We start from the raw sequence: 16,548 nt of genomic DNA on the forward strand, positions 1-16,548 counted from the left end.
TATACTCAACCAGTTGTCAATCATTTGCCTGATCTTGCTACCTCATAATACAGCTACACACTTTGTAGCACTGTACTTTCATTCATTCTTCTTAATTTACCATTTGATATGGTTGAATTAGAATTACTTTTAGTGCTCTCCATTACTATACTATAATGGTTCTCGTACCATTCAATAATTATGTTTATCTGAGGGTCATTCATTCTGTTTTTTACCATCCAGTCAAAATTCTGATAATTTCCTTTAGTCAGTGCCTAAATCATATTTCTTTTTCTTATCTCCAATTCTTGCTGTCATATTTTGGAATTTCAACATAAGTACTTCTTCAAATACTAAATATTCTTCAATTTCAAATAGAAAAAATCATCAGATCATATATGTATGACTTAAATAATATTCTTTGTCAATATAAAGTGGAACTGATAAATAGATTTAAATGATTAGAACTGGTAGAATGCCTGAAAAATTATTACTGAATTGTGTAAGTATTATACAATATTGTGTGCAGCAGCAAAAAAGTTCCCCAAAAAAAGAAAGAACAGTGAATTTCTCATGCAGCTTTATAAAAATCTGAGGAAAGAAGGAAATCAAAAGATCCAGGAGAGAGGGAATGCCCAGCCAAATGAAAAATTAAAGAGAATGGCTAGAATAGTTAACATTTTCTTAAATGAATAAATTTGTTCAAGTGTTCTGAACCACTGAACCATTCAGTTGAGGGTCTATCATATTTAACTCCTAATATTCTATTCATGATTTTGATATCTTTCCTGTTGACAAATATGTTGGATTTATCTCATTCTGAGATAAATTAGTATCTCATTTACTATGAGTATAATTTTTTATACTCATAATATGAGTATACTCATTATATAATTATTATAATATAAAATTAGTATAATTTTTTCTTTCTTACTGTAACTTATTTAAATTCAAACTTAAATTTAAAATCTCTAGCATTATTTATTCTGTTCCAGTCCCTTAGCTTTACTGTGTGTGTCTTTGTTTCAACTGTGTTTTTTGTAAATAGTATATTGTAGGATTCTGATTTTTTAATTGAGCAGTCTGCTTTCATTTGTAATGAGATCATTATTTTCATATTTATAGTTATGGTAATGAACTGTATATTTCCCTTATTCCTATTTTACCCTTGTTTCTTGCTATTTTTCTTTATTAAAATAATAATATTATTAAAGAATAAATATAACTCTTTATTATTATTTTTCTTTATAATTACTAATAATAATAATTATATTTCCTTATTCTATATTACGTTAATTTTATATATTTAATACCCGACTCTAACCCTAACCCTAACCCTAACCCGACTCTAACCCTAACCCTAACCCTATCATATAGGTAATTTATTTAATATAAATATATATTTGCTGAGGCCATTGGAGTTAAGTGACTTGCCCAGGGTCACACAGCTAGGAAATGTTACGTTTCTGAGGTCAGATTTGAACTCAGGTCCTTGAACTTCAGGGCTGGTGCTCTATCCACTGAACCATTAGCTGCCTGGCTTTTTTGCTGCTTCTCTGATCTGTCTTTTATTCTGTCATTTCTCCTATATCCACTCCTTTCTCTTATCATTGTCCCTTTTTATATTTCTAAAGAATAAGAGATTTCTACAACTGAATATGTTTTATTCTTTAAGTCATTTCAGATGAGAAGACAATTCAAGTGTTGCCCTGAATCTTCTTAACTCTTTTATGTGAGATTGTTTATGCTGTTTTTTTTTTTACATTTCCTTTTCTCTCAGTGCTATCTTCTTTCTCACTTTTAATTTTTTTAAAAACATAATCATTATCACTTTACACTTCTATCTTCTATGCATATGCCTTTTAATTGCCTTCATAGTAAAAAAGATATTATCTCATATTTGACCAAATTTTTTATACAATACTAGTCTTTTAATTAGGAGTGCTTATAAATCCTTTGTTTCATTCAATGTTCATTTTTTTCTCCCTTCCCCTCTTGTTTTATAGGATCATGGCCAAAGAATTCATCTCTATATTCCAAGATAGGATTGTCTTTAGAAATCAGATAGGACCACTTATGTTCAGGAACAAAATTTCATTCTTTAACTGTCATTTCATTTTCTAGTGGAAAGAATACAGGGCCTAGAATCAAAAAAACCCAAATTCAACTTTGTCCTCACACACTTATGAGCTGGGTGATACTGGCAAATCATTTAAGCTTATTTGCCTCAATTTACTAATCTGTAAAATGAACTGAATAAAGAAAGAGCAAACCACTCTGATGTGTTCACTTGGCCAACAAAGGACTGACATGAAATCAAACATAACTAAATCAACAAATCCATTTTAGCCCAAGTTGATAAAAATAGTTTACAAAGGGGGACTTAAAATCTGTTAGCCATGTGAAAAAATAAAATTTGAGTGCCCTCCAAAAAATTGTCAGAAAAATGCTGAATGTGAGGATCTTGAGGTACCACATTTCATCCAAATAAATATCAAAAAAGAATCGTTGCAGTTTTGGTCAAATGTAGAAATAGAGAGAAAGAGCATTTTAAAGTACCTACTACTATCTTTAGCTCAATTGATGATTTAGAGATTAATTTACCTGAGTTTCCATAAGCATTTTATGGTTTGTTCCCTTATTTGGTTCAGATAAAATTTTTCTCTCATTTTGTATTTAGGTTAGTCTTTAAATATACTTCAAATACTAAAAATATAAAAATGCTTTAAAAATAATCCACTAGACAGTAATTTAAAATATTGTAAAGATAGTCTTATGCTTGTGTCAAAGTACTAAATTATTTTATCCTATTTACCAATGTTATATACATTTTCTTTTGAATAGTAAAGAGCAGAAGTTTCTAGATAGACATTTACATATTTTTTGTTTCAGATTTTTTTGTAGATTTAAAGTTAAATTTCATGTTTTTAAAATAAATGGCTTGGAATCAAATATCACAGTTCTTTAAAAGCTTTGTGCCATGCCTTGTAGGACATTATCTGTTGAAGAGAAAAGATGATCAGAAAAATTCTATGAAATTTTAAAATTTGACTTTCCAAATATATATTTATAAATATGTCCATAGTAGAGATTCAGCTATGTGTTTACATCTCAATTTTGTTCCTTTTGGTATTTTTAGATTATACTGTAAAAATCATAGTGGCAATGATGAGAGAGATGAAGAAGATGAAGAACGGGAAAGCAAAAGTCGAGGGAAATTACCTGACTATTGTGACTCTTCTCAACAGCAACTTAATGGCAATTAGGTATGAAAGTTAATCTTAGTGATCCAACTTATCAATATTTATTATATTAAGAGCAATCAATGCACAAGGTTTTATAGTATTTAACATATGTGTGTGTATATATATATATATATACACGTGTGTGTGTGTGTGTGTGTGTGTGTGTATAGTATTTTATACACACATTTTCAGTGTGTGTTCATGTGTATATCTGGCTAACTTTCTGTCTGATTTGTAGTTGTCTCATTGTTTTTCGAATAGACTCAAGGATCATTTGGAAAATTGGAAATGAATCATATAACTACACTTTTTTTTTCATCATTTTCTAAAAATCAGAAAGGATTTTAAATGGATTCTTTTTCAGGTATTGTTTGTTAGATATTCTCCAAGATCCCTTTCAGCTCTGATGATTCAGGATTATCCTTGAAGTTCAAATTTCCATGAATAGCATTTTTAAAAATGAAATAATACTTTTAATATAAAAACCTAACTAAGATACAAAACAGATATACTAATAAGATATAAAATAGATACAGAACAAAACTTTTTCTAAGAAAATATTAATTCTAGTGAAAATATAGGAAACATTTTCTCTCATTGTATTCTAAAATTGATGTATTTATGTTGGGGAGCTGTAGTTGGGAAACTGAAGAATAGAAGCAGCATCTTGTGTAGCAGAGAAAGACAGGTTTACACTAAAGAATCTAAAATTTTAACTTGAATAAATTTATGGCAATGCACATATATATTTATATAATTACATAGGGCTTTGAAAATAATGTTATGCACTAATATTTTTTATTGTGATCAAAATAATGTTTTAATAATTGTGTTTCTTTATATAATAGCTTTTTATGCATTGAAAAATATTGACATTAAGAAATTGCCAAGGTTCTAAGGTTTATGACACACAAAAAAGTTAATTTAAAAAAATTGGTAATCGATTCTAATTGTAATTGGAAGTGATCCCAAGTAGTGATATCTAATTCTATAGAAAAAGAATTGAAAGAAGCTTGTTGCATTGTTACATTTGTTTTTTAATTTGTTTAAAAAATATTTATAAAAAGGAATCAAATCCATTCTCCATTTGCAACTTTCTTAGCAATTAAGATTTCCAATATACAATATGTTATGTTTATTAGTAAATGAAGAAGAAAAGACTTTATTTTTTAAGAGATTTAAGATGCTGTTACTTTTCTTCTTACACTTCTATATGTTTGTTTTTACTTTATTGAATCAATTATCTTAACATATTGTTCCTTATATTTATGTGCTTCAAGTTTACATTCTGTTAATTTATTTTTCCATAATGCAGATGTGGAGAATGGAATTCATATGAGTTGAGTGACATGATCATCAAATTCTCCGCTTTAAGCATTAGTAAACCATGAATCAAACTAACTCCAAGTACCACCTTCTGCCTACAACATTTTGTTAACCCTTTAATGTGTTCGTTGTTGAATAATGAGAAAATGCTTTTTAAAAATAAATAATATGGCTTTCTTTTCTCCAAGTATAATTTTCCTTTATTACATGTAGCTTTGAAATTTAACAGTTATTTTGAATGAAGAGGTAGTTACAAATGATTCGTTAAAATAACAAATTAGTCACTACAGAATGTTTTTATTAAGAATCTACTTTAGATTTTTTTCCTAATACTTCATATAGTTTGTTTTTGTATTAAGCTCCAATTTCTTTATTTTTTTAAAACTTAGCCAGTGTTCTTTAAAATAAAAAAAATTAAAAAGATGCATCAAGATATTGTCACCTAAATTAACATTATGTAAACAAGAATTTTAAAGTATTTAGTAATGACTTGACATCTCTTAGTCCAGCTTTTACCTTTTTTTGGCAATTAAAAATATCTAAAGCAAATAAAAATTAAATTCTTACAATAATTGCATTAGTTATAAATTTAAAAATATAATTTAGTATTATGTTTTGTCAAATATCCTTAGTTAAAAGTGCCTTATATTACAACAATTAATTTGTGCCCAAGTATTATTTGTTGAGTTTTTAGTTATATAATATTGTATTAATTAAATATTTTTAAACTTTATACTTACTCTCTGTCTATAGTGGTAGTTTCAGTAAACAAAAATTATTTGATAGCCAAATAACATTTATTTCAATCTTCATTAGTACTTTCATATGTTCCTTGTAATTTTTAAGATTACCTTTTTTGTATCCTATGAACTTTTATGAGTTAATATAATTTACTTTGTTATATTGTCACATTTAAAACATTTTAGCAAAATATTTACATTTCATGTCATTCTTTTAAAACATATGTATACACATAAAAAATATAAAATTTTGTCATCCACAATTTACATATACTTAATTCTCTATCTTTAGATTGTTATACATTTTTGCTTCAGTATTCTTTATCTCTAGAGAGGTAAGTTAACAGAACCCAGAGTTAACAATTGAATAAAATGACAAAGTGACATTGGACTATATTCTTGCTTAAAATGTGATAATGTTAGTAAAAGATCTTTTTTTTTTTTTCACATTTACATAAAGTATTAAAAATAAATTATACTTTGGATTAGAAATATTTCTTCAGAAGTATGTATATTTTTGTTTCTATTGCCTTTAATTCTAGGTATCTTTGCTAATAAAAACTGTGTATTATTCTTGATTGAATAAATGAACTATGACTTTAATATTCGTGTGTTCTTTTTATGAATGTGTGATTATTAACATAAAAAAATTTGTACTCTTTTAAAGAATTGTAGCATATGCAGAGCTGGTTAAAAAATCTCAGCAGCCATGCCAAACCAGTTTGGATTTCAGAATTAAGTGAATGTGGAGATTTCCCTCAGCAGATTAGGCAATTAAGTTCAGTGTTTGGCTCAACCTTTCTCTGATTCTAAAACTCTTGTTCTTCCAAAGGAAAAAAAAAGGGAGGGGAAATGAACCTATTTGTACAAGAATTATGTACAACAGCACTTTTTGTGGTGACCAAGAATTGGGAATCAATGAAATGCCCATCAATTGAGGAGTGGCTAAACATTAATGTGGTTTGATTGTAATGAATTATTGTGCTATTAAAAAAATGATTTCAGAAAAGTCTGGACTTAACATGAATTGGTATGTTGTGAAGTAAGCAGAACCAGGTTTTAACATTGTACACAAGAACAGCAACAATGTTTGATTAGCTATTCTCGACAGCATAAATTTATTTAAGACAATTCCAAAGATAAAGTATGAAGCATACTATCTGCTTCCAGAGTAAGATCTGATATTGTTTGAATACATTTTAAAGCATGCCATTTTTCTACTTTTTTTCATTTTTATTCCTTCTGACCCTTCTCATACAAAATAACAATATGGAAATGCTTTATGCAATTGCTCAGGTATAGGTGATTATTTACCATTCTTAGAGTAGGGAAGGGAAGGGAGAAAGAGATTTAAAATTTGGACCTTAAGTCTTTAAATAAAAATGTCAGAAAAAAATTATGGGGTGGGGAATCCTAAATTACTATTTTCATAGTATAGTTCTTCAGTGTGCCTCTTGAAACAGTTTCTTATTCTATTCACTTCCCCTTGGGCATAGTTCCATGTCGCTCTTCAGAATGATTGAATCAATTCACAATTTTACCAGTAGCACATTAGGATCCCAGTTTTCCCACACCCCCTCCAAAATCCAATGTTTTCTGTGATCACCAGGTCACTCTGGTCACCAGTCTTATCTTATCCTAGGTCTTAGGATATCTCCAGTTGCTGCCTTCTTGAGCAGCAGTTCTTTGTTCAACAGAGCACCCAGACACAGGAGCTTTTAAGCACAAGGCTGTATTGTATGGGATCACATCCTGCATTCTGCACTATTTCTGGTCCTGCTAGTTATATTGGATCTATGAGGTTATGCACAGCCATTAAGAGGAGATGCCTCATCAATGCAGCCAGTTTCTACACTGTGGCAGCTCCTGTTAGCTACAAAGCTCACATCTGGTTGGTTCAGACATCAAAGCCTTTTTACTTCCTTATTGAGGTTCCTGCCCTGATCCTTATAGTTTTCCTTTTTTGTCATATTAACTTCAACTTTGATATATTTTTGATAGATATAAGATGATACCTCAGAGTTGTTTCAATTTGCTTTATCCTGGTCTATTTTTCATGTGACTATAAATTGCTTTGATAACTTTATCTGAAAATTGACTGTTCATATACTTATAACCATTAATCAATTGGGATTTGTTTGTTAAGAGATCTGATTCAGTTCTCTACCGTGTTTCCCCGATAATAAGACACTGTCTTATTAAATTTTTTTGGACAGAAAAACATCAGAGGGCTTATTTTCAGGAGCGGGCTTATTTTAGTGAACATTGAGAGCAATTTTAATAAACAGGTAAATGTGAACAAAAAAAAGTACCTTTATTCAATAATGATCATGTCATCTTCTTCAACAACATCGTCATAAGTGTCCCTACCCTGAATTCCGTCCTGGATGTCTTGCGCCTCTATTACCTTCAGAAGAAGTGGATCCAATCTGTCATGTCCAGCAACATAGCTCTCTTTAAATGAACATGTCTTGTCCAGGTAATCTGCTCGTAGTGCCTTGGCAACACAGCTGTCAGTCATTTTATCCCATGATTTCTTCACCCAAGTCACGACTTCTTGCAGACAGGGCTTCACAAAGTTTCCACACTGATTTCTTTCCATTCTATTTTCAGTGTAGTCATTGACTTTCATGCGCAAATGGTCCTTGAATGGCTTGTTTATTGCAATATCAAGGGTCTGGAGATAGGCAGTCATTCCTGCAGGAATCATTACTTGATCTATTTTTCTCTCTGCAAGGAAGTTCTTCATTTCTTTAGTGTGGTGAGTGCTGGCTGAATCCCAGATTATCAGACCTCTTTGGTTACCTCGCATAACAAGTGGCAACATTAAATCAACCCATTTTCTTATAATGGCTTGTGTACACCAGGCTTTTTCGGACGTAAATGCCTGATACACGTTCAGTCTTATCTTTCTTGCCCTTACTGATGATTAGAGGTGTGGTTTTCTTTCCATCCAAACGAATTGCCAAAACACAGGTGACCTGTGCACTTTCATAGCCAGTGGTGGGAATGTAGATTGACGTTGCACCCCTGTGATGAATTGTTGTTTGAGATCCTTGTCCCATAGACACTGCAGTTTCATCCATAGCAATCATATTGCAGGTTTGGTACTTGGAAATGTCGATCCTATCAATAAAGGACTTGAATGCAAGTGCACATTTAATAACTTCAGCATCTTCCAGCTTAAACAGTGCTGTTGATCTTTTTAAGGACAGTTCATACCATTGAAGGAAACCGTCCAACCAGTGTTGTGATGCTATAAATCCTTCTGAGACCATTTCAAACTATGGTGCCATTGAAAGGGTAAATGCTTGAATATCAGCCCTGTGCACAACCAAAGCCTTTGCTCTCCTGTCAGCAATCCATTCACCAATGAGGATCTCCAAGTCAGGATATAAGGGTTGCCGACCTGATCCAGACCTGCGCTTTTTCCCTTTACCCTCATCCACCTGTTGATTGAGGTTATTATAATCTGCTCTCCATTTTCTGACCATTTGAAGATCCAAAAGTTTTTCTTTACAGAAAACTACAAGATTCTCACCATGTGACTCCTCTACAAATGCTTTCTTGTACTCAACAGTATAGCTCTTCCTTTTTGTACTCATGTCTGGGGCTCAAAACAGACAGAATAATAAAATTATGACCATCAGTCCTTCTTTTCACTCCATCATGCCCCTCGATAATGTTTTAACCCCATCATGCTCCCTGAGTGCTCCTTCTATCCTCCATCATGCCCCCTCATTCCTGCTTAGAAGGTACCGTAATATAGCGTGTAGCCAGGGGATCACCTTCACTACAGTAGCAATCTCAATAGGGCTTATTTTTTGGGGAGGGCTTATTTTAGAGGAATCTTACACAGTAAGGGGAGGGCTTATTTTCGGGATGTCTTATTATTGGAGAAACACGGTACTGTTAAACTCTTAGTGTGAACTCAACTTGAAATAAGGTGATAACTCAAAGAATTATTTCTTTATTAATTCAGTGGAATTGATACAATGCTTATTGGTTCACACTTTAGAGCTAATCTTTACAAGGTCATAAGTCCTTAATACTGATAGAAACAATGCTTGTGTTCATGCCTTTAGAGAGCTCATATAAGCAAAAAGCTCTTAGGGCCAGAGAGCACTCTGGGAGGAAACCCATAATCCCACTCTCTCATATCCCATAACCCCACTCTCAGGTGAAGGAGCATAAATAGAGCTTCAGTGAGCCAGTCAAGTCCGGTAGGCTGAAAAGATTGAGAGGGGAACGTCAAGTCAGTTCAGAGAGAAGCCCTCTCTCGGAGGCCACAGAGATTCATTCCATCTTCCACCTTTGTGCTGGCTGGACGCTGAAGGGAGCAGAGGCAAAGGACAAGTGCAAGAGCTCTTGGAACCAAGCAGAGAGAGAGAGGCCTCTAAGAAAAACTAAGCGGGCTGTTTTGGAGGAAGCAATAAAAGAGCTGAACTTTTTGGCTAGAAGCTGGAAAATGAATGGATGCCCATCAATTGGAGAATGGTTGAGTAAATTGTGGTATATGAACGTTATGGAATATTATTGTATGGAATATTGAATGACCAGCAGGATGAATACAGAGAGGACTGGCGAGACTTACATGAACCGATGCTAAGTGAAATGAGCAGAACCAGGAGATCATTATATACGACAACAACGATACTGTTTGAAGATATATTCTGATGGAAGTGGATCTCTTCGATAAAGAGAGCTTTAATTGATCAAAGATGGACAGAAGCAGCTACACCCAAAGAAAGAATGTTGGGAGATGAATATAAACTATCTGCATTTTTGTTTTTCTTCCCACGTTATTTCTACCTTCCGAATCCAATTCTCCCTGTGCAATTAGGCTTTAAGGAAGGCTCTAGTAATTTTTTTGTTTTATAGATCCAGCACTAGTCAAGTTGGGAGCTATAGAAGTAACTTGTGCACCATTATTTAAATATTACATTTTCTTGTCTCATCTTTCATACGTGCAGCCTTAACTAAAAGCTGTCTTACTATCTTAGTATATCTAAAGTAGTTTTTTTGTGCATTGACTTGAAGCTGTGTTTTATTTATAAAAGTAGCATAATTTGGATTAGTCCAAACCATTCCTGAGCAGGAGAGCAAAGAGAACATTCTATATCTTCCTCAAATGATGCTCTGGTTAAATATCTTTAATAATAAAGAGTTCCACTACCTCTTCTATTTGCTAAATGGTAATTTGGCAGAATGAATTGTCTATGGGTTTCTAACACAAAAAAATCAGAAATTTTTTACATATTGGTTTATATTTTACCTTGCATATGAGTATATATTCTGTTGATTGATTTGTTATCTACATCATCTAGCAATTGTTTACAAGGGATATTTCCAAAATATTTTGAAAGAGTGTCTTTGAGTTTTAGAAACTAATTCCAGTCTAATAATAGATGAGAAAACAGATAATTTAGATTATATACCCAAATTCTTAGATATTATTGGAAGAGTGATTATATAAACTTGGATTTCTAATTCCAAGTCCAACCCTCTTCCCAAAGGCATTTATATTTCAAAAGTAAATTTTCAATCACTCAAGAATTTATTAAATACTGTAGAAATGAAGATAATAATAATAATGACATCAGATAATGAGGAAATGAAGACTAAAGTAAAATAATTGTCTCTCCCTGGGCCAAACAAGTTTATCATGGAAGTGGGTGGGTGGATAGATGGGTGATTTTGAGGAAAAGGTCTTAGCAGCTCTGAATAAAGCCTTTATGTGTAGTGTGGCCCTTTAGATGATCCTTGAAAGAAATAAAAGATTCTGATAAATAGGTGAAGAGGAAGTACATTCTCTATTTGTGCTTTGGGAAAATAAGTTGAGTAGTATGTTATGTGAAGGATATTGTAGAAGCCTTTGCTTAGGTGGTCTTGTGACCAACTAATTTACTCTTTGGGATATCTGTATATTTTTCAGGACAGTTTCCTCCCCTTTGAGAAGACTAGATAAATTGCAATGAAAATCTCTAAAATATATGACTATTTTCGCATGTAACAAATTACATTGAAAAAGCTGGAATAAACACTACAGTCACCCTATAATGGCAAAAGAATGATTTTTACAGAGCTTTCTTATGGGAGACAGCAATGATTTTGAAATCCCTTCATTTTAGGGGGATTTCTGTTCTAATAATGTCAGTAATCTTAAATCTTTTGGCTTTGGAGTCTACCTCAGGGACTTCCCACACTAATAATCTAAATCTGAATCTAAGTCCAATTCTGAATAGACCACTCTTCAATTCATTGCTCTCTGTCAGATAGCTTTTGACTTTGGGATAGTCCCACAGAGCAAACTCCAGAGACAATAGTAATTTTTTTTATTGCTCAGTAAGAACTAAATTTCAGAGACCTTTACCTCTAATGTCATTGAATCAATGTCATAAAGGTGTTCTCTTTCTTAACACTTTGCTAAATTCTCTTGGAAGTTACTCTGCTTTAATGGTGTTATAATTGCAATAAAACTTTGCTTCATGACCAGAAAATAGGTTCAAAAGCCTTCAAATTCTTTTGAGATTTTAATTCCCACAATTTTTTCCCACAAGATTATCCGATTGGTGTATGTAGGTGTGTGTGTGTGTGTGTGTGTGTGTGTGTATGTGTATATATGTAATTTCCTTTATTTTCCCATGTTTTTCTCCTTTTTCCATGTTTCAATAAAGTCTCCTCCTTCTGAAGAACATGTGGCAAAAAAATCATCTTTAGATTTTGCCTGTGGAATTTTCTCATAAAGTTACCTTTGGGTTAAAGAGAAAGCCAATGTCAGTTTTTCACAAGAGCCTGTTACTTTTTATCATAATGTTCATTTGACACCTCACCATTGAACCAATAATTCCTCTACTAATTACATATTTTATGCTCATAACCTGCTGGCATCCTTCTAGGTAATGCGTCAGAGAATTCCTATTAATCCCATTTCATTGTGTGGTTTTCCACTAATTCTTTTTCGTACGTTTAGAGAGCTCATATAAGCAAGAAGTATTTAAACTTCATTGGAGTTCATAAGTATGGGGGATTCACACAAAGTAAACTGTGTAACTTTATGAATTCACATCTCCCTTGAAGCTTTTAGGGCCAGAGAGCACTATGGGAGAAATCCCACAATCCCTCTCTCTTGAAAGAGCATAAATAGAGCTTCAGTGAGCCCTGTCAGGGTGTTCACCTGAAGATTGAGAGGGGAGCATCAGTTCAGTTCAGAGAGAAGCCCTCTCTCAGAGGCACAATCATCTCACACCACCGGGATGACTGGCCTCCTGCCCTTCCCCCACTGAGACCACGGCTGGTCTGAAAGGCTCTCCAGAAAGCTGCCCAGCCCCGGCAAGGAGACAAGAGATTCACTCCAGTTTCCACCTTGGCGCTGCTGGAGGCTGAAGGGAGCAGAGGCAGAAGCAAAGGACAAAACTGCACTAGCTCTTAGAATCAAGCAGAGAGATAGGCCTCAACTAACCTAGCTATTTTGGAAGGAGAAAATAAACATTTGCATTTTATCAGCTGGCTGCATTTTGGAGTGATTATTACTTTCAAATGCAACTAAGGCTGCCTCTAGAAAACCTCCCGGAGAAACCTGCTTTCTCCCAGAGAGAACGATTATTATTATTTTTTTTAAATAATAACTTTTTATTGACAGAACCCATGCCAGGATAATTTTTTTTTTTACAATATTATTCCTTACACTCACTTCTGTTCTGATTTTTCCCCTCCCTCCCTCTACCCCCTCCCCAAGATGGCAAGCAGTTCTATACATGTTAAATAGTTTACAGTATATCCTAGATACAATATATGGGTGCAGAACGGAACAGTTCTCTTGTTGCACAGGGAGAATTGAATTCAGAAGGTATAAATAACCCGGGAAGAAAAACAAAAATGCAAGCAGTTTACATTCATTTCCCAGTGTTCTTTCTTTGGGTGTAGCTGCTTCTGTCCATCCTTGATCAATTGAAATTGAGTTAGATCTTCTCTTTGGCAAAGAGACCCACTTCTACCAGAATACATTCTCATACAGTATAATTGTTGAGGTATATAATGATCTCCTGGTTCTGCTCATTTCACTCAGCATCCGTTCATGTAAGTCTCGCCAGTCCTCTCTGTATTCATCCTGCTCGTTATTTCTTACAGAACAGTAATATTCCATAACATTTATATACCACAATTTCCCAACCATTCTCCAATTGATGAGCATTCACTCAGTTTCCAGCAGAACTATTATTTTTAAAGAAGAACACCACATATTACTATCCTAAACTTCTTGTTTGCAGCCTATGGAGAAGGCATGGATGTTGGTAGAGAATACAGGAAACTGTCCCTTGAAAAGAGCATGTAGAGATATTCTTTTGAGAGAACACTTAGTACTTCTTTCAAATAAGAGCGCTTAAAATTATTCCCTAAAGAGAGAAAGTTGTAATATTGTAATATTCCATGCTAGCACTCCAGGACACCCCAGAATCAACTAGAGTCAGGATAAGCAAAAGTTCGTCATCTTTATTCTTGGTCTTTAGACGCAGGATTGAACAGGATGGAAGCAGAATCTCTGCGACCGCCTTCTCCCTCCTCTATGGCCAAAGTGATCCTCACTGATCTTACTCCACAGCCCCTAGTCCCTCCTACAATCCTCTGTATACACCAATCATTGAGCCAACACGGATAGTGGGAAGGACCATTTTCCAAGCACATGCCCATAGAGAATTGTCCAATTGGTAATTAGTCCTAAGTGTTTGAACTGACCTCAGTGCAATGACTCAAGAGTTTCAGCCTTCTACAGAATATTCCTGGAGAAAACATATAGGTCTCCCTTGCACTGTGAGCCACATAGCCAACAAAATGGCACTTTTGCTTGAAACCCCAAATTCATACTAACATAAAGCTACCTGGATGGTAGATCCAGGCCCCAGGAGCAAAAATCTGCCTCAAAAAGTCACAAAATAGAAAAAAGAAGAATGAAGAAAGAAAATGAGTAAGAAATTCAATAATTCTAACCAACAAAATGGTACTTGTGCATCAGATCAGAAGAGTTGAAAATGCCCGCATGGGAAAACTCAATAGCCCAAGTTTAAGAACCTGGGACAGCTCAGAAAGGATTTCATAAGGATAGTCAGAGAATTACAAAATAGAAAACAGAAAAAAATATGTTATCAATAACAATGCCTGATAGATTGAAACATCTTTTCACCTTAAGATACAATGGAAAAACAACAAAAGTCAGTCTCATTAGGATGAAAGTGGTATTCATAGCACTTTGAGCATATGGAAAAGTCATTGAGAGGGTTTTCATCCCAGCAAATCAGCAATTGGGACCTTCACTCCTAGCTCAGTAGACAAAGCCAGCTGGAAGGGAAAAGTATAGTCCAAAAAACCAGACTGCTCCCTGGAGAGCATGGATGCTTATCTCCAGAAAATGCCAATAGGTTGCTTTTGGAGGCAGTAGGATTATTCATTGTAGAAAGTCACTAAAGCTAGCACTAATATTTTAAAAACGTGGGATTACCCCTGGTATGGCCACCACATGGAGAGTTTACATAGGGCTATCCTGTGGAGAGAGCATAGGGATACCCTCAGGAAATAACAGGTTAGGAGCATGTATGGCTATCCTGGAAAAATTATATAGGGCTACTCCCTGGAGAGTGTTCATGCACTACCCTCAGGAGAGAGTGCAGGACTATCTTATTCACAGAGCATGTACTTTAATTCCCATTGGTTACTCACAGAGACAGCCAATAGGGTATGCCCTGAGAGTGCATATAGATTTAGCCCTGGAGAGAATGCACAAGTATAACTATCTCTTAGTGATACTCCAGGAGTATTCATATAGGGCTAGCTTATAGAAAGAGCAGTAGGGCTATCCCTGGAAAAAGCCAGGAGGGATACCCACTTGAGAGAGTATGTAGGGTTATAACTAGGAGAAAACAAGTAGAGCTACCCCCAGAGGGATTGTGTATGGATGCCCCAGAAATAGTACCTGGAGAGACATAGCATCCCTGGGAGACTACCCATAGTTCAGCCATACTCCCTGTAGAGTGTGTGTATGGTTGAAGAGAATAAGTAGGATACATCCTGGAAAGAATACAGTAATTTAATAAATAGATGATTAGGCTAAATACTTATTCAGCTAATTATTTAGGATATAATGACTACATATTTTCAAATTTCAAACTTCAAATTGAAAACAGCAAGATATATAATTGAATTATGCTCATGAATTCTATTGATCTGATTATAGAGTTATAAAAGAAAAAAGAAAAATATATAATAACTCCATCTTCAGGTCTCAGGAACAGGTATATGACAGGATAAAAGTTTGGTAATGAATCATAACAATTCCATTGGATAGCCAGATTCTAGAATAATCAGATGGATTGTTTTTCAAGAAGCACAACTGGAAATTGAGTTAGAAGAACCCCATATAATCAATTATTCACAAATTTAAAACTTAAAATTGTAGAAAACTTCCAGGAAGCCAAGGACTTCAATAACTGAAATGTTCCCTCCTCCTAAGATAAATGAAGGGTGCATTTAAGCTTGAAATCATGACAAAAAAAGGTCCTGGCACATTTCCTGAGGCACTGTGAACTTTACACAAGGCTGAGTCTCCCCAAAATAATTACATGCTTCTGATGCTAGGATTCTTACAAAGTGATGTCGGTTGTCTAATTTAGCATGATACTTAAGTTCTCTAGCTCACTAACGTATTTAGCACTCATTGGAGTTCTACAAGATTCACAAGGTCAGTGGAGGAGATTCACAAGTCACAATTCCCACAATCCCATTCTCAGAGGAGGAGTCAACCTTTGAATTCACATCTTTAAGAGATCATATAAGGAGTTCCCACAAGCCAACTAGAGACTTTTGGGAGATTGAGAAGCCAGAATTCAGTCGGGCAGAATGGAGGATTTGGCAGAAGAGAGGCTGAAGCTGGCAAGAGGCAAAAGGACTAGCAACAGGAGTTCTTGGAACCAAGGAGAGAGATAGGCCTCTAAGAAAGCTAACTGGGCTCTTTTGGAAGAGCCAATAAAAGATCTGAACTTTTAACAGCTAGCTGCATTTGAGAGAATTATTACACTGAACTGAAACTAAGGCTGTTTCCAGAAGCTCCCCAAAAAACTGGCTCCCAGAGAACAATTATATTTTAGGAAAGAGAATACTGCATTCTGGGATATAGATTATAGGAAACAGGAATCAAAGTTGGTCACAGAACAATGCTTTGCATGATAACATATGTTTTAAGATTTATAAACAGCATTGTTGAACTC

General features: G+C 34.2%; 1 protein-coding gene across 2 annotated transcripts in view; it reads left to right on the plus strand.

The window, feature by feature from the left end:
• LOC127542586 (PHD finger protein 6-like) overlaps positions 1-5,893 on the plus strand; it is a 29,797-nt gene extending 23,904 nt beyond the window's left edge. For both annotated transcript variants that reach the window (XM_051968315.1, XM_051968316.1), the window contains exons 10-11: positions 3,119-3,245; positions 4,540-5,893. In XM_051968315.1, the coding sequence (XP_051824275.1) occupies positions 3,119-3,245 (127 nt within the window). In that variant the 3' untranslated portion in view covers positions 4,540-5,893. The remainder of the gene's footprint in view (positions 1-3,118; positions 3,246-4,539) is intronic.
• Positions 5,894-16,548: the final 10,655 nt, after the last annotated feature.

The sequence above is a fragment of the Antechinus flavipes genome, chromosome X, assembly GCF_016432865.1.
Source record: "Antechinus flavipes isolate AdamAnt ecotype Samford, QLD, Australia chromosome X, AdamAnt_v2, whole genome shotgun sequence".
NCBI lineage: Eukaryota > Metazoa > Chordata > Mammalia > Dasyuromorphia > Dasyuridae > Antechinus > Antechinus flavipes.